Genomic DNA, 24551 nt, shown 5'->3' on the forward strand with positions numbered 1-24551 from the left:
CTGGGTCTACAGACTGATTGATGTCGGTCACAGAAAAGACCTGGGGGATGGGGTGTGGGGAGAAAGAAAACACGGATATTCAGGAACTGAAATCCATGCATATCCACCCGACAACTGAATACCTATTATTTTATGTATCCTTTTCTTTTAAATTTTTTTTTAAATTTTTATTTATTTATGATAGCCACAGAGAGAGAGAGAGGCAGAGACACAGGCAGAGGGAGAAGCAGGCTCCATGCACCGGGAGCCCAACGTGGGACTCGATCCCGGGTCTCCAGGATCGCGCCCTGGGCCAAAGGCAGGCGCCAAACCGCTGCGCCACCCAGGGATCCCTATGTATCCTTTTCATATCAAGTGGGAAATATCTGAATAGACAAATGCAGCCCAAACCTGCAAAACCTTGTCCCACACCACTGAGAAGGCCGGGTCCCTCTGGGCTTTCAGCCCCAGGCTTCCCTACCTCCCAGAAGCGGGCAGCTCCACCTCAGCTCCTCTCATGGAGCTCAGTGTCTCATCTGTTTCCTCCCTGGCCCTCACCACTAATTACAATGATTTATTCATTCGTTTACCTGCCCGGACTCTCCTACTAGAATATGAATTCCATAAGGGCAGTGACCATGTCCAATTTTTAACCTACTGTTTGTTGACCAGATAATAAGTTTATTGAGGTGACACCTTTCTTATATAACAATTTGGTGCATCAGTGACTGGCTGGATGGCCACACTAGGCTGTAGCCACTCCAGGGTAGGGGCAGTAACTTGATCATCTTTACGCTCCCAGTTCCTAGCTTGGCACCTGGCACATAAGAAGTCAATACGCCTCAATGGAACTTGTTCCTTAATGAGATACTATCAACCCAGAGGGCAGTCTCTACTGGCATGCCTCAAGGTTTGCCCTTGGGCTCTGTTCACCCAACTTCTGGATCCAAGGGTAAAGGTCAATGGGATGCTGATGAAGCCTAGGAATGCCTTGAAGCTGGGAGGAGCCACAGGAAACAAGGAGAGGAGCTAAGAGAGCATGAACTATGGTTAGGCCCAAACCCCAAGAAACAAAACAAAACGTCAAGAAACCCTGTAGCAACCACATGATGGGGAGTTGGGGGCCACATGCCCAGTGAGCTCATGTGGCTGCAGCCTCTGGTCCTGCAGAAAAGCTGGGATGGTCCTGAGCTATATCAGTAATTGGGTGGTGACCAGAATGAGGGAAAGGATAATGCTACCACACCCACCCCCCTCTTTACTGAATTATTATTTCTATCCAAGTAAAGCCTGAACATCCTTGCTCCAGGGGTACTTGGCAGGCATTAGGAGGCCCCTCTCAGAAAGTCTTCATGAAGTTCCACGCTCACACCCACGGCCGAGACTGCACAGCCCATCTTAAGGACAGGATCCACCTGCCATCACTGTCCTGGGGAGAATGTTGCTGGCCTCCTAAGTCTCTTCAGCTCTCTGCTCTCCCCAAGCTTCTTAGAAGGGTCTTTGCTGCAGTCGAACATGGCTAACATCTTCCTTCCTTCAAGTTTTCTTGGTCTTTTAGGGGGAAGACTCCTTCCTCTTTGTGTGCATGTGTGTTTTCCTCTCTAGGCCTTGTGGTTCCCAAAGCCCAAGAGGGCAAGTCATTCTTATCAGGACACCCCTAAATGTTCTCTCTCCTTTCTTGGGCAGCCTTCAAACTCTGGCCTTTTGTCTTTCAAGTGGTTGTGCCTATGCTTCCTTGATTGTGGCTTATTTGCACCTTTTCTATTTTTCTGCAGCTTTATTAATTCCAGGTTGGAGTTGCACAGCCCTTTTCCCCAGGTCTGTCAGTTCTCATGTGGTATTATGTTTGGGCGCTTTTGCTGAGTTGGGAGACCTTTGAAACTGCCTGTTCATAGTTCCTGTCATGTCTTCAGATGCCCTTTTTTTAAAAAAAAAATTTTTTTTTTTAAAGATTTTAATCATTTAAGACAGAGAGAGAAAGCTCAAGCAGTGAGGAGCGGCAAAGGGAGAGGGGAAAGCTGATTTCCCACTGAGCGGGGAGCCCAACAGTGGGGCTCAATCCCAGGGCCCTGAGATCATGACCAGAGCTGAAGGCAGACACTTAACCACCTGAGCCACCTAGGTGACCCGCCCTTTTTATTATTATTTTTTAAAGATTTTACTTATTTATTCATGAGAGACAAACACAGAGAGAGAGAGGCAGAGATACAAGCAGAGGGAGAAGCAGGCTCCATGCAGGGAGCCCGATATGGGACTCGGTCCAGGGACTCCAGGATCACGCCCTGGGCGGAAGGCAGGCGCTAAACCGCTGAGCCACCCAGGCATCCTATCCACCCTTTTTATTCTTGAAGGCTTTCCTCAATGTTGCTAGAAGTAAGAAGACTTAAGGATGTCAGTATATAAATGTTAAAACACAAATTGATGATTTTTGAAGCTGTGATTGTTATGTTACCTGAAGCATAGTTTGATTCCTTCTGTTGCATGCATTACTATAATTTACTGCTTTTCCTAGCAGGACATTTTCTGCTTTTTTATTTTTCTCTCTCTTCCTAGTTTCATTTATGGACTTAAAATGAGAAGGGCCTATACAATAAAGGACTTAAACATCAGAAGAAGCTGTTCTCGGATTTTTAACTGACAAGGTCCTGGTTCTGGAGGAAGAGGTATGGCTGTCAGAAAATTCAGACCACAACGACTTTTTTCTTTTGGAGTTAAATTTTTAAGAGAGAAAAATTATACTAATCTTGCTATCAAAGTGAAGTCTGTTGAAGGCTACACAAAGTCTCATCCTTTCAGGAAACCACAGGAATAATTATTCACTGCTAAAACAGTGCCTTCCACATGCTTATATGTTAAATAGGTGGACAAGTATACCAGTTGCCACATTAGAATTTTTCAGAGTTCTCCTAGTCAGACCAGCGCATTATGATTAGAGCCAGAGGCCAGAGATTCATTCATACTAGGAGTTGGGAACATATTTGTGTTAATGCCGGAGTCCAGAAATAATGGTCCAGACCCAGATAATGGTTAGGATCAGCATGAATAAACAGTATTTTAGGAAGTAAACAGGCCACGAACCAGAATAATAAAAGAGCAGGAATGAAAATAAGGGTGTGCAGGTAAATGTGCTCTGTTTTCTCATCATAGAAAGTAAAAAACCTGGATGCTGTCATCAGGGGCAAAGGATTAAGAGTGAACCAACTCACATTTAGAAAGTATGAGAAGAGGTAACTTCTGCACCACACCCAGAGTTCAGCCTGTCAGCATGGGACAATGCAGATGGCAGGTGGGGTGGTGGAGCATTGTGCTGCCTTGCTGGGGGGTCGAATGGGGAAGGAGGGACTTGAACTGGGGAGCTGGCCTCACATCATCATTGACACCCCCCAGGCACCTCTCAAGAAAATAATTTTTTTTAATTTTTATTTATTTATGATAGTCACAGAGAGAGAGAGAGAGAGAGAGAGAGAGAGAGAGGCAGAGACACAGGCAGAGGGAGAAGCAGGCTCCATGCACTGGGAGCCCGACGTGGGACTCGATCCCGGGTCCCCAGGATCGCGCCCTGGGCCAAAGGCAGGCGCCAAACCGCTGCGCCACCCAGGGATCCCTCAAGAAAATAATTTAGAAAATCTTAAGAATCCAAACATTCTTTTATTGGCTACAATAATTAGGAAGCTATTTTGTTTGTTAGCTATTTTTTTTTGCTAGCTATTTTAGTAATAAAATTACTTGATTAGAATAAAATTATTATTATAAATATTTAGAACATTTTTATCCATGCTTGATATTTTTTATGTCAGCCACGAAAGCTACAGTTTTGTAACTAAGCTCAATCCTTTGTTCCTAAAGATTTTTTGCTAACTATAACTTAACTAAAGAACATCTGAAGGGTACTGGGTTTCCATATGGAATATACTAAAAATTATTCCAAAATCAATCACCTTGGTGGGTTTTATTTATAGAGCTCCCAAGTAAATTTAGGTAATACTCTCCCCAAATGCTCTATGTATTCTTTTCTTGTTTCACTGTGAAGCAGAGCAGAGAGACAAGGGGTCCAGTGATCTGACTTCTAGGGGCAATGTTAAGAGTCTGCTGAGAAAAATTACCTATCCTAATTGGTAAAGGTCACTTCTTTCTTTCTTTTCTTTTTAATCCCCATCACCTATTTCACCCATCCCCCCACTCCTTCCCCTCTAGTAACCAGTCAGTTTGTTCTCTATAATTAAGAGTCTTTTTCTTGGTTTCTCTCTTTTTATTTTCTTTGTGTTTTGTTTCTTAAATTCCGCATATAAAGGGATCATATGGTTTATATTTCTCTGACTTATTTTGCTTAGCATTAATTATACTCTCTAGCTCCATCCATGTTGTTGTAAATGTCAAGATTTCATTCTTTATTGTGGCTGAATAATATTCCATCGCATATATACACCACATCTTCTTTATTCATTCATTTATCGATGGACACGTGGGCTGCTTCCATAATTTGGCTATTGTACATAATGCTGCTATAAACATAGGGGTATATGTGTCCCTTTGAATTAGTGTTTTTGTATTTTTTGGGTAGATACCCAGTGGTGCAATTAATTACTGGATTGTAAGGTAGCTTCCTTTTTAATTCTCTGAGGACCCTCCATACAGTCTTCCATAATGGCTGCACCAGTTCGCATTCCCACCAACATGCTACAGGTCTCCTTTTTCTCCACATCCTCACCAACACTTGTTTGGTAAATGTGCTTCCAACATAAGAGTGGGTCTGCCATGTTTTCCCTCAAACCCGACACCATAAACTATGAACTATTATTTAGAAATGTCAAGTTTCTTTCCATTCCCTATGACTTTGGCCTAGAGAAGAGCCATGACTGAACACTATGTCTTCCTTGTAATCACACTTACCTCTCTCCTCAGCACCAGATGAAAAGGAACCAGGCTTATGATGTCATGAGAGAGAGGGATGTGTCAGGAAGAATGGAGCCATGGGGGAGGTAAGATAATGGTACTGAACCCCATATTCAGAGTCCCCATTTTTGCTCTCACCACTAAGGCATCAGGATTCCTTCTTGGAGCTACACCCTCACTGACCATCTGGTCCTCAGAGCTCTGGACACCTGGGCAATGCCCTAGGGGTGCTTGGGGGATGTCAGTGATGGTGTGAGGCCAGCTCCCCAGTTCAAGTCCCTCCTTCCCCATTAGATCCCTAGCAAGAGAGCACAAAGCTCCACGATCCCACTGTCACCTCCCTGTCCCATGCTAATGGGCCAAGGCCTGAGTGTGTGTTGTAGTCATCAGGTCTTCCTGGGGTGTTCAGCAGTCGCCAACCCCTCACCGCCTCCTCCTGCAGCTGCACTGCCTGCCTGTACAGCACTCGTCCTCAGAATCTATTCTCCAGAAGTGGCACCCTGTCAATAGTGTTTACTCTGTCAAGCTCAGTCACTCATCTGCCTAGCAGGTGGGGAAAGAGCTCTCATGGTCGTTGGAAGGCTCTGCTTTCCCAGGGGAGTGAGGGCAAGTGGGGTTTACTTGACAGGGCTGAGCTACTGTCAGTGCATGAGTATAACAGGTTTAACACAGATGGCAAATCCCAAGTGATTAGCACAGTGTAGACATATAACAAGGACTCAATATATGGTGGCTGTTCTTATACTGCTATTGCGGATACACACCTAAAAAGACTCTGCAGATGTGTAAGAGGAATCTCCCTGAGGAGATTCTGCTTCTTGAGGGCTAATCCATCGGCTGCAGCAAGGGACAAGGAAAGGCACAGCAGCTGGCATCTTTTCTCTCTTTCATAGACAGAACACCCATAAGGAAGTCAGAGTCCTACTAATAAAGTCAGTGGCAGATGTTTCAAATGCTTAGCGGGGTCACAATTCGTACCTACTCCCTCATCCAGTGTTGACCTAAGGGCCTGGTGAAGGTGGTGCTGTAATTTATGAAGCTGGAAGGAGGAAGCAGGGTGAGGATGAGTGGGAGCACAGCACTGTTTGCAACAGTTTAAGCAGAAGCAGCTTTAAAATTGTATAGACTCTTTGGAGTTAACGTGCTGAAACTGACAGCTAAGTGACTCCAGCCACCAATTGTCCCAAACACAGCTTGGTACTGAAGCCTGGGAACATCAGCCCCGGTGCAGAGCGCCATCACCATTTGCAGCTCTAGGTCCTTCCCCACCAGCTGCTCTAGCTGTCAGGGTGGCAGGCACCGACTCCTTGGCACCATGTGTACTATTTCTGTGCAGAGGATGTGAGTAAGTACATGCCCTAGTAAGTCGGACCAGGATATGAGTCAGATTACTATATAGTGTTAAAAAGAACTGGTCTTCAAAGCATCCTGAAAGCAGCATGCTATGCGACACTACTATAAAGGAGCTACAGTTTGAAAGACTTCTAATTACTAGGCAAAGGAGAAGCCCTGAAGACCATGGATGATTAGAATCGGCCAACTGGTAGCAGCAATAAAACATGGAGAGCTTAGAAAAGCTGTGGGGAGTGGGGTTGCTTTATTTTCCTTTTAAAACAAAACATTTTTTTCTGCAGAGCAACTTTTATGGGGCCAGATGAGTGGTCCTAAACTGGCTCTGAAAAAAATCTATTGGCAATGAGGCGTAAAGATACAAAAATGATGTCTATTTGTAGCACTCTTTGTAACAGTAAAAAATTACTCACCATCACAATTTCCACAAATTAGTTAAATAAACTATGTTAGGTCCCTTTGATGGAAACTAAGCACCTATTAAGAGGAATAAAGTAATTTGAAAATACCAGCAAGGAATGATGTCTGTGACAGACCACTATGGCAAAAAAAATTAAGTTGTAGAAAATGTGTCAGGAAATTGCATTTCTGTTAAAAATGGTATGTTTGTACACGCACAGGAAAAAGTCTCTAAAGAGCTGGAGAACACCGTTAACAATTGTTAATTGTGACAGAGAGATTTTGTACACCCCTAGTCATTGCTTGGATCTTTTACAACAAACATTATTTTTATAACTGAAACTAAATCTAACATATATTTATGAGAGAAGAAGAGTATTATGCTTTTTTCTATAAGCAATGTTCTCGGAGGCCTTAGGGTTGCCTAATGGTCCAGAGTCCCTGACTGAATAGGCGAAGGCACAGGCAGGATTCAGCTCTCCACGAATCTGAGTCCACAGAGGCTGCAAAGTCAGCATTCCTGAAATGCCATGAGAAAGGAGGGCCTATAGGCCTTGGCCTTTCTTTACCCATCTTAGGACCTTGCTTTCTAGCTCCTGGGAGTGTCCCCAAGGCCTATGTAGTTGCACTTCTGCTCCATGGGTGCCAGGGGAGTTCACCATCTGGCCAGAACCAGAGGCCATGACCCCAGACACATCCCTGCTCAACCTTGGTACTTCTAGACACAGTTCTATGGACTTGCTATCCAAGGGGTCGTGAAGACTTATCAGGGACAAGTGACAGCAGCAATTCATCTGCTCCATCTTCTCCCTCCCAGCAGAGCCTCAAAGGACCGTCTTTTGTTTCAAGGGTCAGGGGAATCTGACCTGCCTCTGTGACTGCAGGAATCCACCCTAGTGTCCTCCCAGTCAGGCATCCTCACTCTGAATAAGCTGTGCCCTCCAGGCCACCCAATGGCCCCTTCACCAGGGTGGGCGGAGGAGACAGCAGGCTCATCTGCTTAACCATGGCTTACAGGTCTAGATATTGTTTATGGCTCAGCCTCATTTTCTGAAGGTCAAAGAAGCCCAGATGTCACTTTTCAAGCATTTTCTATTCTCCACAGATCTCTGAACGCCTTCTAGTCTCTCCTTCCCCACTGCAGGGCCTCCCTCAGGTAATTCCTACTCATATGCTAGGTCTTGGCTCAGATGTCACTTCCACTGGGGAGTCTTTCCCAACATCCCAGGGCCAGGCTAGTTCCCCTTTCCACCCTAACACATGCTCCATCTCAGTTCTCACTTTCTATCTCCCTGTGATCACTGGCTTGGTGTCTGTCTTCCCCATTAGAACATGAGCTCCATGAGGGCAGAAAGTAGGCCTGTTTTTGCTGCATCCCCAGCATACGGCACAGTGTCTGGCACCACAACAAAGGTTGATGCATAAGAGTGCTGCAGAGGCCCCGGTGTGGGACAGTGGGATGTGTGCTGACGGGGGAGGGGGGAAGAGTGGGAGGCAGGGCTTCTCTCCTTTGCAGTGACTACTCATCTCCTTTATTTTTTGCCATACGTGTCCAAGGGAATGGTTAGTAGCGACATGTATGTCACCTCTTAAACTCACAAGAATTATATGAGGTGGGTACTAGTGGCAGATGGCAGCGTTTAAAGGGACTAAGAGATTTTAGCTAACACTCCAGAAGTTTCTCAGTTGAAATGCAGAACCTCTGATGCTATTTATGCCTCCCGATTGTTTTTCGGGGCCCCTCCAGTTCTGGACCCCCAGGCTGTCCAGGGCCGCTGAAGGCATCCTGGGTGGTGGATAGAATCTCCTAGAAACAGAAATCCTCTGCTGCCTGACAGTGAGCCTCAGCAGCCCCGGAGTAGGGGTGGGCCTGGGGTGGGCACTGACCTCGGCTGATGCGCTGCTTCTCCCCAGACAGGATTCCAGGGCTGTCGATGATGCTGATGCTCTTCAAGACCTGATTGGGCAGCTGGGAGCACATGAATCTGGAAAAAAAGGGATCAAAGGCGGGATCAGGAACTACACATCTCCAAGCTCTGAGGAGCTCCCTGGCCTCTCAAGGTTATTGACGTTGTCTGTAAAGTGGGGGGTTGCAGGGGATTTACAGCACCTCCACTGGTGCCATGGGGATTAGATGCTGGACCATGGGGCAGGTATGGGAAGGTACCTTGGCACCTGCCTGCTACCTGCCACCAGATCCTTACCCATTAATTTTGATTTTAGCTGATATTTACTGAACACTTAGATATATTTCTTAGAAATTTGATTTATTTATTTGAGGGAGAGAGCAGAGGGAGAGAGAACACACGAGTGCAGAGGAGGGGCAGAGGGAGGAGAGAAGCAGACTCCCCACCAGAGTAGGGAGCCCGATGCCAGATTCAATCCCAAGACCCTGGGACCACGACCTGAGCCGAAATCAGATGCTTAACCAACTACGCCACCCAGGCACCCCTGAATACTTAGATATTTTACAAACATCATTGCATTTGTTCCTCATAGTAACTAATCCCTTGAGGAAGAAATTCCTATTAATGTCAGAGAAGTAACTTACTCAGCATCACTCAGAGCTGGGCCTTAAACCCAGGCCAGCCCAACCCAAAGCCCATCCCTTGCCTACCCATTCCCTATACTGCTCCTTGGCCAAGCGTCCTGGGCTTCTTCTCCCAGGGAATACCATGCCTCCTTCAGGGTCACTGCCCCACTGTGCTGGAGTATCTTTTTTTTTTTTTTTTAAAGATTTTATTTATTCATGAGAGACACACAGAGAGAGACAGAGGCAGAGAGACAGGCAAGGGAGAAGCAGGCTCCATGCAGGAAGCCTGATGTGGTATTGATCCTGAGACTCCAGGGTCACACCCTAGGCTGAAGGCAGGCACTAAACCGCTGAGCCACCCAGGGATGCCTGTGCTGGAGTATCCTAAGCTCCCTGTCTGGTCGTGTTGCCCACTCCCTGGTGTGATGGTGGAAATACCAGGGCCTGTTTTCACTGATGCCGTGGGGACTCAGCATCTAGTTTGCTGCCCATGTGGTTTCAGACCCAGCACAGGGCAAGCACCTGTGAGAAATACCCCAAATCCTCCAAGTGCCTCAGAATCCGAGGTGTACCCTAAAAGTGGACAAAGTAGCAGGGGCAGGGGAGAGTCCTGGCTGGGCATCTCAAGCCTCCCTCCTTGGCCCTCACTTCCCTGATACCATTTCTTCCTTCTCATCCTGATCCCCCTGCTTTCAGCTGTCCTGGCATCAGCCTCACGGAAGCAGCGTGAAATGGGAGGAAAATTTGACCTGTGGGTCAGCAGACTGGGTTCAGGTTCAGCTCGACCTTTGCCAATAATCTGCTGTGGGACCCTGGACAAGGGCTTCCCAACTTTGGGCCTGTGTCCTTATGTATAAATGGAGACACTTGGATGGGGACAAGTGAGGTCTTTTTTTTTAGCTTTAATGGTAAGTAACTCTAGAGTAGCAGAGGGAAACACTTTGATACTTTCACTCAGGCAGCAGACCCCAAGGTGGATCCCTGGTAGGCACTGTGTCTGTTTTAAGGCGAAAACTATAGAGTGTCTCTCCTCTTCTCTATTGTAAATGGCTAACTTCTGTATTGGTGTGGGCAGAAAGCTGGAAAACTCTCAGCAAAAGCTCAATTCTTCCATTCAGTGGAACTGGTGGGATCACTCAGAAAGTAAATATGCTGGGAATGCAAGACAGGGAGGCGATGCCAGCCCTCACAGTACACATGTGGATGGCATAGCCCTACGGGCAGGGTAGGGGCTTGGCCGCACGGCCAGGGGTGGGCAGTCCTGAGAAAGAGATACAATTACTGACATTTCAAAATAGCCATCTTTGAAGTGCTCAGGACAAGTTTCCCACACATTCTTTCCTATATTTTCAAGTCAGCCCAAGGAGATGTAGGAAAAGATATTATGATCATTTTGCTGCTGGAAAAGATGAAGCACAGAGTAGTTATGACATCTTGAGGTCACACCATTAATGCATGGCTGGCCAAAGACCACAATCTAGAATTTCTGATGTCAGCTGAGTAGAACTCAATCCATAAAGTTAAAAATCTCACCATGTTAAAAATAAAGGGACAAGCTAATTTAAGAGAACTACTTTTTTTTTTTTTTTAAGAGAACTACTTATTTCTGATTTTCTCTCACCCCTCATGCACCCTCCAGACCTTTAAATAAACCCCACTGCTCAATGTTGGGAGAGCAGATCTGTGAGAATAAAGTACACAGAGATCACTAAGCATTCATTCTTTGTAAGTTCACAGAGAAACAAACCACCCCATTCAACGCTCTAGAACTGAGCGAGGAACAGAGTTCTGAGTGCATCTGTGGTAGACTGCGTTTCTTGTCAGTGATGATTCTGTCTCTTATTCCAGTCCCATCCTTTTTATTGGATGGCTTGAGACATTCGGCAATGCTGAAAAATTGCACATGGGTGAAACTATTCACCCTAAGCTATTCCTGAGAGAGACTGACCTGTCTCCAAAACCACAAGCTCACACTCAATATCAATTTTTCCAAAACACAAAACTTTGGATTCTAGTGTGGAGTTAACAGAGGGATTCAAAATATATAAATTGTCCACTCCCTCTCTGCAGAGTGACAAACTTCCAACAACTCCCATGCCTTCTGACACAACAGCAGAGGTGAAATCTGTGAGCCACAAAACAAGATGCGGTGAATGTGGTGACAACCACATTCCCACACAGTAGACAAGGGATCACCTGAGGGGCCCACAAGGATAACTGCAGAAAAAGGAGGAGGGGGAGAAGGAGGGAAGGAGAAGGCACAGGAGGGGGGGGGACGGTGGGGAGAGAAGGAGAGAGCTCTCCAGGTGCACCCTGGGATGGGGTGGTTGGCTTGCATGTCCAAAACCTGGCTACATTCCATGAAGGAAAGCAAGAAAGCCTGTGAGGTAGGGGAGTGAGGGCGTGCAGGGGTGGAGGGAGGGGTGCAGCAGGGGAGCACAGAGCACAGGTCAGCTTTCAGACCCCTGCGTGGGGGCAGGCCTCATACAGGAGGAGTCAGGCCCACATGGATGTTTTCTTAAATAATTATATTGTAATCAGAAAAACACCCTAATGCAATGCTGTTACAGCAAACCTATCTTACTGTTAGGCTCCAAGACAGGAAGGTGAAAGGCAAGGTTATTTATTGGGTATAGTACAGTCAGCCCTAGGTCAGGCTTTTCTTGCTTATGTTTGCGTGCTGAAATGTCTCCAAGCACAGGTTTGCTGTGCCAAGATGGACTTCTTCCTCCTTTTTAGAGTGACTAACATAAAAGTGTATCTGTGCCTTGCCCTCTACATTTCCCATGAAAATCACAGACATGTGTCCGTTAAGCCCAGGAGCCTCACAGAAGCTGTTACGAAGCATCTTCTCGCCCAGGGCTGACCTGATGCATCTCATTGTCTGATAAAAGGAGCGGAAGAAGGACACCAACTCTGCACTTCACCCCCCTCCCCTGCCACCCCCACACCCAAAGAAGGCTCAGGGGTAGCAGAAAGGGGGCTGGGTGAAGGAATAGTCTGGGTTGTAAGGTCTTGCTACATAGTAAAACAAGGAGGCGAGAAGATTAGGGATTTTAAAATTGCCTCTAAATGCTAACATTCCAATTTGATGACCAACATTCTGAAAGAACCAGGTGGTACTTTAACGCTGTTTGATTTTAACAATGTAGTGATATTTGGTAGTTACGGCAATAATAAAATGGCACAAACATTTACTGCCCAATTACTATATGTCTAACACATATAGTAAAGATTTTTTTTTTTTAAGGATTTTATTTATCTATTCATGAGAGGCAGAGACTGACAGAGAAGCAGGCTCCCTGTGGGGAGCCCAATGCGGAACTCAATCCCAGGACCCCCAGGATCACAACCTGAGTCTGAGCCGAAGGCAGACACTCAACCACTGAGCCATCCAGGCATCCCTAAACACTTTTTGTATACATTTTAAATCACTTAATCCTCATCAAAATCTGAAAGGTAGGGGATGTGTGCTGCCGTTTACACAGGAGGAGACCAGGGCACAGAGGGGCACATGCCATAACTTGCCAAGTCACGTGGCTGGTAAGTGATGGAGCTGGGATGCTAACCCAGCAGTTTGGACTTGGGCCTGGGGTTTTTGACTACTAGGCTGCTACCACCACTTAGTGCATTTGAACCACTACTGTGTACCTTGTCACAGACGGCAACATCCCAAAACAGGGAGTGATGTGCCACAGCCCTGGAACTCCCCACCAGAGGCTCCCTCGTGACTTGTTCCAGCCTACTACTGGAGGGTAGAGGTGCCAGAAGGCAGAAGACCTCGCTTACTAACTCTGCAAGCTCTAGGTATCTGAGCAATTCTAGCAGCCCGAGAACTCCCACGGTGTCATCTGGTTCAGATAACAGCGGATGCCTACGGTGGACAGAGTATGGTGCAGTTTCAAAGCACCTCCTTCAACCCTAACTCATATGCTGATTAGAGGGAGACCAGAGAGATGACATGACTTCCTAAGATGCCATCATAAATAGCACACGATATGCAAAAAGCCTCTGACAACCAACCCACGATAATAATTATTACATGGTCCTGCCACAAACGGCTGATCTAACCTTCACGGCCCAGGAGAAATTTAATTTCACATCCAGCATATAAAAAAGGCCACAGTTACCTGCTTAGATGGAATCTTACAGAATTACCACTTTTACAAGTAAAGGATGGCTGAATATTGGCAATTTCATGGCGTGCAACCTAAACATGTACTTTTCAAGCCTCTCTTTCCTGACTGCCAGAGTGGGGAACAGCAGTGCACCCAGTGCTGGGAAAGTCTGCCTGAATCCAGGGAGCACAGCTGGTTTTCTGGAATGTTAGGACCAGGACCGTACGTACAGGCGGCCTGCCAGGGAGGAACAATGGTTAATGACTTGGCAGCCACCACAAATCCTGAGGTTAGACTAATGGGAAGAGCTTCAATACGTTTATGATGGATAAGCACACCACAAAATGGACAAATCAACAAACAATACCAGTTCATCACTCAGATTAAAAAGAAAACAACAAATTTGCTGGTGATTCTTGGCAGAAGCCTCTTTTCCTTAATCTATGCATCTAAATTAGCTGATGAAGCCAGTATGTGTCCAGACTGATGCTGTATACTTGTAGTAAGTCAGTTAGAAAAATATTCCCTATGGTACTAAGTGACTATAATATTCATATTTAAAAAGCCTATTATTAAAGCTTCATTTACTTACAGAGAGGTGACGAACAGAAGTCACAAAATGCACATATGTATTCTATTATGGCTAAATCATCACACCAACATGAGAATGGGTTTGTATTTTATCATCACTATTCTCAGGCCTGGCTAAAATGACAGGTGCACTGGAAGCAGCATTTAGATTCCTTTAGCTTGAAAGAAAGTTTCCAAATTTCAATCCCTGGGGCTACTGATTAAAGTTTTTTTGTTTGTTTGTTTGTTTTTTCAAAAGTAAACAGAGGCAATGAGGAAATGCTATTAAGAATTTCTTCTGTGGATGACTATGATTTAAAATTAAAATAGATCCTAAACTAAATGCCTGCAGCTATCTGGATTAAAAACAAAACAAACAAACAAACAAACAAAAAGACTACCATGTTTAGAAAAGGAAATTGAGGGGCAGCCTGGGTGGCTCAGCGGTTTAGCGCTGCCTTCAGCCCAGAGCCTGATCCTGGAGACCCAGGATCCAGTCCCACATGTTGGGCTCCCTGCATGGAGCCTGCTTCTCCCTCCGCCTGTGTCTCTGCCTCTCTTTCTCTCTGTGTGTGTATCTCTCATGAATGAATAAATAAAATCTTAAAAAAAAAAAAAAGATTGAGGGAAAAACATAACATCCAGTTCAAAACCAGGGGGTAAAGGGAGTGGAAATGTCAGAGTCAATCCTGACACTGCTGGAACTGACCAAGATGCAGAGCCTCCCAGGCCACATGCCCTCGGGTCCTGCTGGTCATCCATCTCCTCCTGGGGGAGTTAGAACTGTCTCCTGGTAACAGACTGGAGCCTCAGTAACCACATTCCCAAGACGAGCCCGACTGCGAATTCCTCTCCAAAGCAAGGTAGCATGGTGGAGTTTCGGAATGGAATGGAATGGAACTAAAGTTATTTCCATAGAACTCTTTTTGTTCTAGACTCAACTCCTCTGATTGTTCAAGTGTGGAATGTCCATAATCTGGAGCTGCCTTTTTGGGAATTTGCCTTCTTTTCTCAGAACAGCATCACAGAGCCTCTGTTACTTTCTCAGCAACCAGCCTTACGTGTTAAAACTCAGGCTGCACTGGTTTGCTTAATGCTTCTAGGCTGACACCCACCAGGTGTCACCTGGTACCACCTCATGAAGTAGTAACCACTTTTAAAGACGTCCCTGGGGGCAGGGCCTCAAGCCAATGCTCCATAATGAGAAGGCCAGGGTAATAAGCCAGACCTATCCCAAGGGTGACTGGTGGTTGCTCGGTGGGTGGGGAGGAGAAAGTTCTTCCCTGCAGACAATCAATCCCCATTCCTCTAAGTATTCTATTTTGAAGTATGCTATGTAAAGAGGAGTTTGCCTGGCATTAGAGCTAGCTCACCTGGTGTTCCCATAGGGACATTATAATTACATACACATGTTTGAGTGCCCAACACTAATTGACTTTTTTCTTACCCAAGCAGTGGGTGAAACAAGAGCACTGTTGTATGGATATGACTTTAGACATGCTGTTTATTCTTAAGTGCGATGAGGTGTGTCCCTCACAAATACATGGCCACCAGCAGGACTGGAACAGAAACTCTTCTCTGAGACTGCTTCATGAGGTACGAGGTGGTGGACAGAAGGGAAGAGGAAGCTGAATTCTAATATTGTCTTGGCCTTTTCATGGGTAAATCATTTTACTTTGCTCTCAGCTTTCTCATCTGTAAAATGGCCATAGTAACACTGTCTTATTAACCCAGAAAAAGTAGTGTATGTGAACATTTTAATCTATTAACTAGGAACATAATCATACTCATTGTTCAGGGGCCTTATTAAGGACAGCCTGCAAAGTTAGATCGGGGACAGTAGGAGCGATCCTCAGTCCAAGTGTCATTCATGCCATTGGGCAGTACATTGGGCACTAGTAGGGACTGTGAGCCAGATGGCCTGAGTTCCTAAACCAGCACTGCCACTTCTCAGCTGAGTGGCTCTGTGGAAGTCAAATGAACTTCTATGCATCAACTCCTCCTGTCTATGTGGAGGATAATAGTAGCATGTAGGTCACAGAGACTTGATGAGGATTTAGAGCTAATATACAAGTAAAGTCAAGAACTGTATCTGACACACAGTAAAGGCTATACTAATATTTGCTAACATTTTTCTATGTATTCTCAACTTAATTAACACTTGATTACATAATACACGGATGACTTTCAGCAAGTTTTAAATCTCAGCTAATGGGGCAGCCCGGGCGGCTCAGCGGTTTAGCGCCACCTTCGGCCCCGGGGTGTGATCCTGGAGACCCGGGATCGAGTCCCACAGTCGGGCTCCCTGTGTGGAGCCTGCTTCTCCCTCTTCCTGTGTCTCTGCCTCTCTTTCTGTGTTTCTCATGAATAAATAAATAAAATCTGTAAAAAAACAATCTCAGGGATCCCTGGGTGGCGCAGCGGTTTTGCGCCTGCCTTTGGCCCAGGGCGCGATCCTGGAGACCGGGGATCGAATCCCACATCGGGCTCCCGGTGCATGGAGCCTGCTTCTCCCTCGGCCTGTGTCTCTGCCTCTCTCTCTCTCTCTGTGACTATCATAAATAAATAAAAATTGAAAAAAAATATTTAAAATAAAATAAAATAAAATAAATAAATAAATAAAAAATCTCAGATAATGAAACTTGCCGTTCAAAATTTCCATACTCATCTGCTGTATGTTTGGCATTTGAAAAGAAGATTTGTCAGGAAAGCAAATCATCTGTTCAAAAGAAGCCGATAGCCATTCTTCCTGGGATTCCCCTTGTGAATATGGACTTCACAAAATAGGAATTTGAAAAAAGTGGCAGCTTATTTATTTTTTAAGCCTTTGTCGGGCAAAAAGAAAGACAAAAAGGCAGTGGTAAAGAAACCATGGGATTTCCAGGCAGTCTTTCATGGAGAAGGACCTTGTGCCCTGCACTTTTCCAGGCCTCCGGAACCTTCCAGGGCCCATCTTGGGACAGGAAGCCTGGCTGTTTGCCTGCTCCATGACCAGGGCTCCCCAAGAGGCCTTGATGGGGGAATTTCTTGTTCCACTGCCCTTCAAGTGCCTCAGGAGACCTTCTGGTGCTCTCCCACATGGGCTCAACCCCTACTTCTCCCGCAGGAGAGGCTCTGGTGCCACCCAAGGCTGCTCTGGAGAGAAGGAGGAAACTCCTCCCTGAGAGCATCCTGCAGGTAGAGAAAATCATCTGGACAGTATTCTGCAAATCACTGTCAGCAAAAAGACAGGATTTCTCTGTGACTCTATCTACATCATCTATGCATTTCTATTTCTCCTACTGCCACATTTTCTGGCTGCCATTTGGATGTCTCCTTTGATTTGTGATGAGAGCATACAAAAGCCCTTAGAGTCCGGTTTTTCTCAGAGGCATCTCTGGAGGTTGCATGGGCTGCCCTTGGCAGAGTCACTGCTCAGCACCTGAGCACATCATCCTTCCCCTAGTCCTTGCGAATGGAACTCCCCAGAGTTGTGCAATGAGACATCTCAGCCTTTGGGAGGGTGGCAATGGACTGGGAGGATCTGTTCCTATCTTTTAAACCATCTAAAAAGAAGTACAGTTTCTTTTGTTTGGATGACCCCTCCTTGGCTTTGCACCCCCAGAGTAACTGGTCTAAATCAGGAGACTCATAAAAGAGGGAAATAGAGGGGTGAGGGATATGGCAGGAGAGAAGAAAAAGAAAAGGGGTTTAAAAAAAGCTAGAAGTGGCAAAGAGGAGGAAGGCAAGGGAAGGGACAACAGGTCATGTCTAAGAGGGCAGAGCTGCATCCAGACCTGCTTCGTCTGCAGCCCTCTGTTTCATTGGGAGCACTGGAGAAAGGGTACAGGATAATACAGACAAAACACATCTCCACCTAAGACAGAACCTCAGCTATCCCACAACTTCACTTCTGCAACAGAACCACCAAATAACCAATTTAAGTTTTTGTGTGGTTTTGCCTCTATTTCTCCTGACAGGCCTTAATGAACGAGGAGATAGCTCAAAGCATGGGAGTGAGAAGCATAAGGGGCAGCCAAGCAGGAATATCAACAGGCTGAATCTGGGGGGTCAGACAAGCCTCAGGGGTCCTCTGGGCTGAGTTCCCTGTACAGGAGTCCCCAGCATACCACACCTGAGCGGTGGCCATCCAGTCACCACTTAACATTGTCAGTGACAGGAAGCACACTTCCTCACAAGGCAACTTGATCCATTTCTGGACTGCTGAAATTATTAGAAATGTATTCCCTGTACTGTGTGGCCTTATAATGACCAATCCCAGGCCTTAGCTCTATCCTCTGAAGCCGCCCAGAATAGGTAATAACTGATCATTTTCTATAATAATCTTTTCAAATATTTGAACACAATAAGCATATTCTCTATAGCTTCTCTCTTCTAAAACAGACATACTCCATTCTGTTTTTGAAACTTTATATGTAATTGGCAAGAATTCAAAGAAGAATTCAAAGAAAACCTGACCAGGGCGCCTGGGCGGCTCAGTTAAGCGTCTGCCTTTGGCTCAGGTCATGATCCTAGGGTCCTGGGATCGAGCCCCATGTTGGGCTCCCTGCTTGGTGGGGAGCCTGCTTCTCCCTCTCCTGCTCCCCCTGCTTGTGCTCTCTCTCTCTGTCAAATAAATAAATAAACTCTTAAAAATAAACATACAAACAAACAACCTGACCAACAATGCCAGGTTGCTCGTGCTTACCGATTCAGAAAAGCATTTCCAAAGCGACTAAGCTTTCGAAATGGCTTTTTAGGATCCACAACTAATGCATTCCCTGGGGTGCTACCCTCAGTCTCTCCATACATCACAGCGATGAAGGAATCCGTGGTGGGCTCTGGACCAATCCTCATGCCTGGGAAATCTTGCTCCAGTAAGTATCTGGGAATGGGAAAAAGAAAAGAAACTTAGCAAGTTATCACAAAGCAAGAGGCCAGAAAGCTTTCTGGGACTACCAATTTTTAACATAAACATTTAAGAGCCTAGAAATATAAACACCAAGAAAAGGAGAATGGTTGGCATTTTACTCTCCTGCAAATGTTCAAAGCTTAAAATCTACAGACCTAAGCATGGTGCCCCCCACTCCCACCCTCGCCACCCTTTGAGGCCTAGTAACAGGTCAAGCATCTTGCAGACTTTCTGGATCTTCTGAAAAGGTACCTTTGCTTAGCACAATTCCTGATCTGGGCACCACAGATGCCATCCCAGGGAAGTGTACCCAGCCAGCTCCTGTGCAATCCTGCTGGAACCTACTCAGGCCCATCTCCTTTTGGGAAGTGTCCCCCCTCCCTCCAGGGTGCTGGGCACACCTGCTCTGTGGGCCCCGGGCACCTGGTGCCTGCAGCCATGATGGTGCTCACCAGGGGCACTGCACTTCTCTGTTTGTGGGCCCTCGCGGGCAGGCCCATGCCTACAGCCAGATGCATAGCCTCCCACATCCAGCACTGTGCCTGCCCACAGAGCGCACTCAATGTAGTGAATGTTAGAATGAACTACCTCTTCTCCTTCTCACCGGTGATTACTGAGGCCCGCACATCCTCCCTTGCACACTTTACAGCTCCCTCGGGTTCCTGGAGGTCATGGCCATGGAAGACCATCTCCAAAGAACTGAGCAGCAACAGAGGTTGCTATGGGGGGGTGGGGGCCAAAGGAGGTGGAGAGGTTCAGATTAGATACCACCAGGAATTAGATACTAGCTCTATGTGCAAATTGGAAAAAGATGCCCCTTCCTCCAGTTAGACCCAGCCCTGCACCGGGGTTTACAGCTTAGCAAGCTAGCTAGATTTTACCCCCCACACACTCCCCTGCCCTGTGCCCTCGTGTAGTTTAACCTGCACCACTATGCACGTGGGACTAGCAAATGTCACTTAGGGTTCCTCTTCAGGGGGCTGAGGAAGCCAGTTGATATGGGACTGGCTCAGTGATATGGCTGGGGTGCGGCAAGGCAGCCAGAGGTGGAGCAGTGGGGAAAGTCTGCTTTCTGTGGTAAAGGGCTGAGCCCCTAACATAGCTCCTCTCCACCACCCCTCCCTCCACCAGCACTTTGTTCAGCTAAAGGCACTCAGAGCCCCTCCCTCCCCACCAAGATTTCCTTTCCAAGAAGGAACACACTTTCGTGTATTTATGCATATATGTGGTGGGAGGGGCAGGGCAAAGACTCCTCCCTCCTTCCTCTGCAGCCAAGGGGAACATGAAGAAAGGCATATTTTGGGATACGTTTCCCTCATTACCAAGGAGCAGGTGGAAATGCAACACCTTCACAGAATGCCTGACAGTGACTGGGAGCAGGTTCTGGAGGTGGGGAGCAAGTGAACAGAAATGCCTCTTTGAGGTCCCAGGTCCCAACCCTGCCAGGGGCTGAGCTTTCACCCTGGAAAAGAAGCTCAAGGGCAGAAATGTGCATAGTTCTCTGGCTTCCCATTCCTGCAGCTAACAACGGATTTGGTACCAAGCTATTTGTTTATTTCTAATATGTCCCGAACTGATCAAATTTCAGCCCTGAAATTTTATTTTGATAAAATCAAAATTTTGATTTTATTTTCTGGGACAGAAGGACCTGCACTATCAACTGTCCAACACAATTTTGCCATCTTTCTAAGAATAAGAAATTAGGCCATCCCTGACACCTATGTTTTCTATGCCAATGCAACTGAAAACTTAGCAGGCTGTATTCTGAATATTTAATGGATCTCATCACTAGTTTTAGTGTCATCCAAAGTTTCTACATTTCTCTGAAGTTGTGGAGCACCAGAATAGATGACATTTAAATAGGTCCCCTAAATTTTGAGGAAATGTGAAAAAAAAAAAAACAAACCAATCAGCTAATAACACCCAGCATTTACCAAGTGCTCATTATTTCCCTGGAGCACAAAGCCCTCCACATGCACAACTATTCATGTATGTAATCTCCCTAATACTCTGAAGTGGGTGTAACATTATTCCCATTTTACAGGTGGGAAAACTGGGGCATCAGAGAGGCTAAGCAACTTGCCTGAGGTCATACAATAAGTATGCTTCAGTGGAAATGGAATGCAGGCAGTGGGACTCTAGGTCTTGCGCTGTCTCCAGGCAATGTTCTTTTTTTTTTTTTTAAGATTTAATTTATTTATTAATGAGACACACAGAGAGAGGCAGAGACACAGGCAGAGGGAGAAGCAGACCTCCCCCAGCAGAGCCTGATATGGGACTCAATCCCTGGACCCCAGGATCACAACCTGAGCCAAAGGCAGACGCTCAACCACTGAGCCATCCAGGAGCCCCTCCAAACAATGTTTTAAACCTGGGTTTGAGCTGGTGGTTTGCTAAGAGATGAGGAGCACAAGGGGAGTTCATGGGCCTCATGCAGGGTGTGCCACTGGCCATAGACACCACAATCCTGTATCTCCTCAAAAGTGAGAAGAGCTCTCCCCACTGCCTTCCTGCATGGTTCTGGGGCTGCCCTAACAACAAGGGGACAGCTCTCTCCGTTTTCCCTAGAGAAAGCTGGGGAGAGAAGAAGCTACTTTTCAAAACATGTTCAAATTTAATTTTTAAAAAAATTCAAAATTTTTTCAGGTACTGAGTAGACTCGTAAATATCCTTGGAAGCAGAAATGTTCATGTTTACAAATTCTTATGAAATTCCACACAAATCTTAGAAATACTGGTAGAAGCCAGCAACAATAGCATCTCATGCTCTGTGAAACACCAACGCTTGTAGACTGAATGCAGAGTGCATGGATTTCATATACATCTATGAATTTAGGTGGTACAGCCACTTGCGGTCTCAAGTCTGAAACCATTCATCAGCAAAGCTAGAATTCAAGTCCACATCACATCCCTCCTGAGTCCACTTTGATTTTCATTCCCTGTGGCCTGGCTGATGCTATGCCAGGAGATCCAGGGTGCAGAAGGTGGACCACTGAGGAGCAGGGCCTGGGCTTGGAAGAACAGCAGTGTCACCAGGCTCCCTGCAGCACATGCAGTTCTCACGAAAGGGTTAGGTCCAAGTGCTGGTTTGAAACCTAACCGGCATTGTCCCATGGAATCAATGTTAACAGCAAGGGTTGGCTTGCAAGATAGCCTACAAAGGTCACACATGCCAATAAAACAGACAAACCAGAAAAGAACCATAGCACTACCTTTTGGGCAAAAACCCAGTATTGGGTACCACCTTGGGTGGCTCTCTGCAATCTTGCCCCTTCTCAGCACCTTCCCAGGCCTGGGCAGGAGGAGGACCCTTCTGCTCCAGGTGTTGGGAGGTGAGAATGGGGCTCAGGCAGGGGCTGAGGGGCTTGTGGATGCGGTGGTTCAGCAGGTGAGTCCCCAGCAGGGAAGTAACTCACATGTAAAGGTGTGTAAGCCAGGCCATCACTGCCAAGGAGAGCCCGAATTGCTTCTTAATGTTTATATAAATATATATAGGTTTATATAAAAGCACAACAAACACCACTAATTCTGGAATAACAGAGGTTTCAATGAAAAACCTAAAGTATGAAATTGTTTAAAGAGGAGCAGGTGTTTCTTATTTTCAAATTCATAATGTAATTGAAGCTAGAACTTCCTAGGTAGCAACCCTGCCAGACAGAACTTTAACAAATTATTTTTTAAGCATAGTTAAATAGGGACATCTGGGTGGCTCAGTGGTTGGGTGCTTCCTTTTGGCCCAGGGTGTGATCCTGGAGTCCCGGGATAGAGTCCCACATCAGGCTCCCCTGCATGGAGCCTGCCCCCCTCTCTCTCTCTGTCTCTCATGAATGAATGAATGAATGAATGAATGAATAAATAAATAAATCTTAAAAAAAAGCATACTTAAATATATTTTGGTTTACATCTGACAAATAATTGTTCAAGTATGTTGCTAATGTGAATCAGTTTGAAGTAAAAGGTGCCTCTGAACTGTGACTTTGATAAATCACTTCACTTTTGGGTCCTAGACATAGAAGAGAAGTAGAACTAGGAAGGGCTATCCTGTAGCTTGCTTACCTAGTTAATTTGCTTAGTAATACTTTCTCCCACAGTTAAAAGCCAAAATTTAGCGTTCAATTTCATTATCAAAGCAATACCAATGAAAGACATAATGTATTAACACTTTAAAGAGGCTCATAACACCCAACTCTGGTAAGGGTGTAGTAAAATAAACACTCTGATATATATTATATATCAGTGGGAGAATCAGTTAGTATAACCTCACTGAAAAGCAGTTTGATACTTTGTGTTAAAAGCCTTTAAAATGGAGGTAGTTCTCTTTGAAATCGGTCCTTTGCAAAAATCCTAGATACGTGAAAAAGATTTTTGTGTGAAGATGTCCATTGCAGCATTATCCAGAACAGCAAAAAATTTAGAAAAAAAATTGTGTTCTCTTTCCCATGGCTCTACCATAATATAAAATGCACTTATTATATTTATGACGTATTTGCTGCCTCCACCTGGTAGGGTATATGCTGTAGGAACGCAGGGCTTTCATTCTCTTCCGTTCACTAATGCTTCCCACAAGCTTGGAACAATCTCTGGTACATGGTTGAGGTGCTCAATAAATACTTGTTGAAATAATGAGTGGATGAGTGATTACACTGGCCTCTGTACCACCTTTTCTTTTCTTTTTTTAAAGATTTTATTCGTGAGAGACACAGAGAGAGAGAGGCAGAGACATAGGCAGAGGGAGAAGCAGGAGCCCGATGCGGGACTCAATCCCAGGACCTCGGATCATGCCCTGAGCCGAAGCCAGATGCTCAACCACTGAGCCACCCAGGCCCTGTACCACCTTTTCAACAGGCCAAGGCCATTCCCACCTCGGGATTGCTTGGAAAGCCCTCCCCCAGATCCCTGCACAGTCACATGGCACTTCCTTGGGGAGCATCCTGACGCAGGAGCCTCTCCAGTCTGGTTCCCTGTCCCTCCCCCTCATTACCTATGCAGAGCACTTATCCAATAGCTGACACTTTCCTGTTGGCATGTCATTGTCCCAGGATATTAGGAGCACCTTGAGAGACAGGCCCTGGTCTGTCTGGCTCACGACTGTACCGTAGAATCCAACACAGCATCTGGCACATAGTAGGTGTGGAACCAGTGTCTGGGGACCGTCTGGCTTTCTCTGCGCCCTCATCCAGGTGGCCCTTTGGCCCTGGCCTCCCTCCCTCACTTTTCTGCCTCCTCATACCACCTCATCCCACCTCATGTGGGTCACTCTGGTCCTGTCCAGCTGCCTCCCAGCCTCCTTCTTCCCCATCTGCCCTGCAGGATGAGACTGTTTTTCTAAAGCTTTAATCAGACAGCCCTCACTAACCACCCAGTCCTTCCCAGATGACTTTCCTTCCGGGACCCCACGAGCACCCCTCTTCTGCCTTGCACTCTGGGATCTTGCTCCTCACCTATTGCAGGCCTTCTTTCCTCCTTGATTAGTCTCTTCCAGGCCTGAAATTCCTGCGCCTGACTTCCCTTACTTCATTCCCTCTGTCTGGTGGGGAATCATGTCTCATGATCTCTACCATCTAGCCTACCCGCTCTTTCAGTCACTTTACAAAGTGTCACCTCCTTTGGGCAGTCCTCCCTCCCTGAGCACTCCAGGACCTTTTTTTCTGACCACTTTCTGCTGTGGAGCTTCTCAGGAACACCCAGTATTAGTGCTGTCTGTGGGCCGATCTCCTCTTTTCTGATAGGTTGTCATTTCCTGCAGAGCACAATCCACACACGAGTCCCAAACTCTCTTAGGAATCATTTGGCTCAACCCCATGTCTTTACAGGTGAGG

At 46.1% G+C, this 24551-nt stretch overlaps 1 protein-coding gene and 1 long non-coding RNA gene across 6 annotated transcripts in view; one reads left to right on the top strand and one right to left on the bottom strand.

Moving 5' to 3' along the window:
• LOC118352878 (uncharacterized) overlaps nucleotides 1-6229 on the top strand; it is a 32105-nt gene extending 25876 nt beyond the window's left edge. Inside the window, exons 3-6 of one of the 5 annotated variants that reach the window (XR_007407244.1) lie at nucleotides 185-336; nucleotides 862-1028; nucleotides 2533-2642; nucleotides 4882-6226. This is a non-coding gene — a long non-coding RNA (uncharacterized LOC118352878). Of the gene's footprint in view, nucleotides 1-184; nucleotides 337-861; nucleotides 2643-4881 lie in introns of all 5 variants that reach the window. The other 4 variants (XR_007407243.1, XR_007407241.1, XR_004810774.2 and 1 more) reach the window with 4 other exon arrangements.
• The window catches only part of EHD4 (EH domain containing 4), an 81290-nt gene that overhangs the window by 43205 nt on the left and 13534 nt on the right, over nucleotides 1-24551 (bottom strand). The window contains exons 2-3 of the mRNA XM_025473100.3: nucleotides 18530-18706; nucleotides 8509-8606 (exon numbers count right to left, since the gene is read on the bottom strand). Of these exons, the coding sequence (XP_025328885.1) occupies nucleotides 8509-8606; nucleotides 18530-18706 (275 nt within the window). The remainder of the gene's footprint in view (nucleotides 1-8508; nucleotides 8607-18529; nucleotides 18707-24551) is intronic.

This window comes from Canis lupus, chromosome 30 (genome assembly GCF_003254725.2).
Source record: "Canis lupus dingo isolate Sandy chromosome 30, ASM325472v2, whole genome shotgun sequence".
Lineage (NCBI taxonomy): Eukaryota > Metazoa > Chordata > Mammalia > Carnivora > Canidae > Canis > Canis lupus.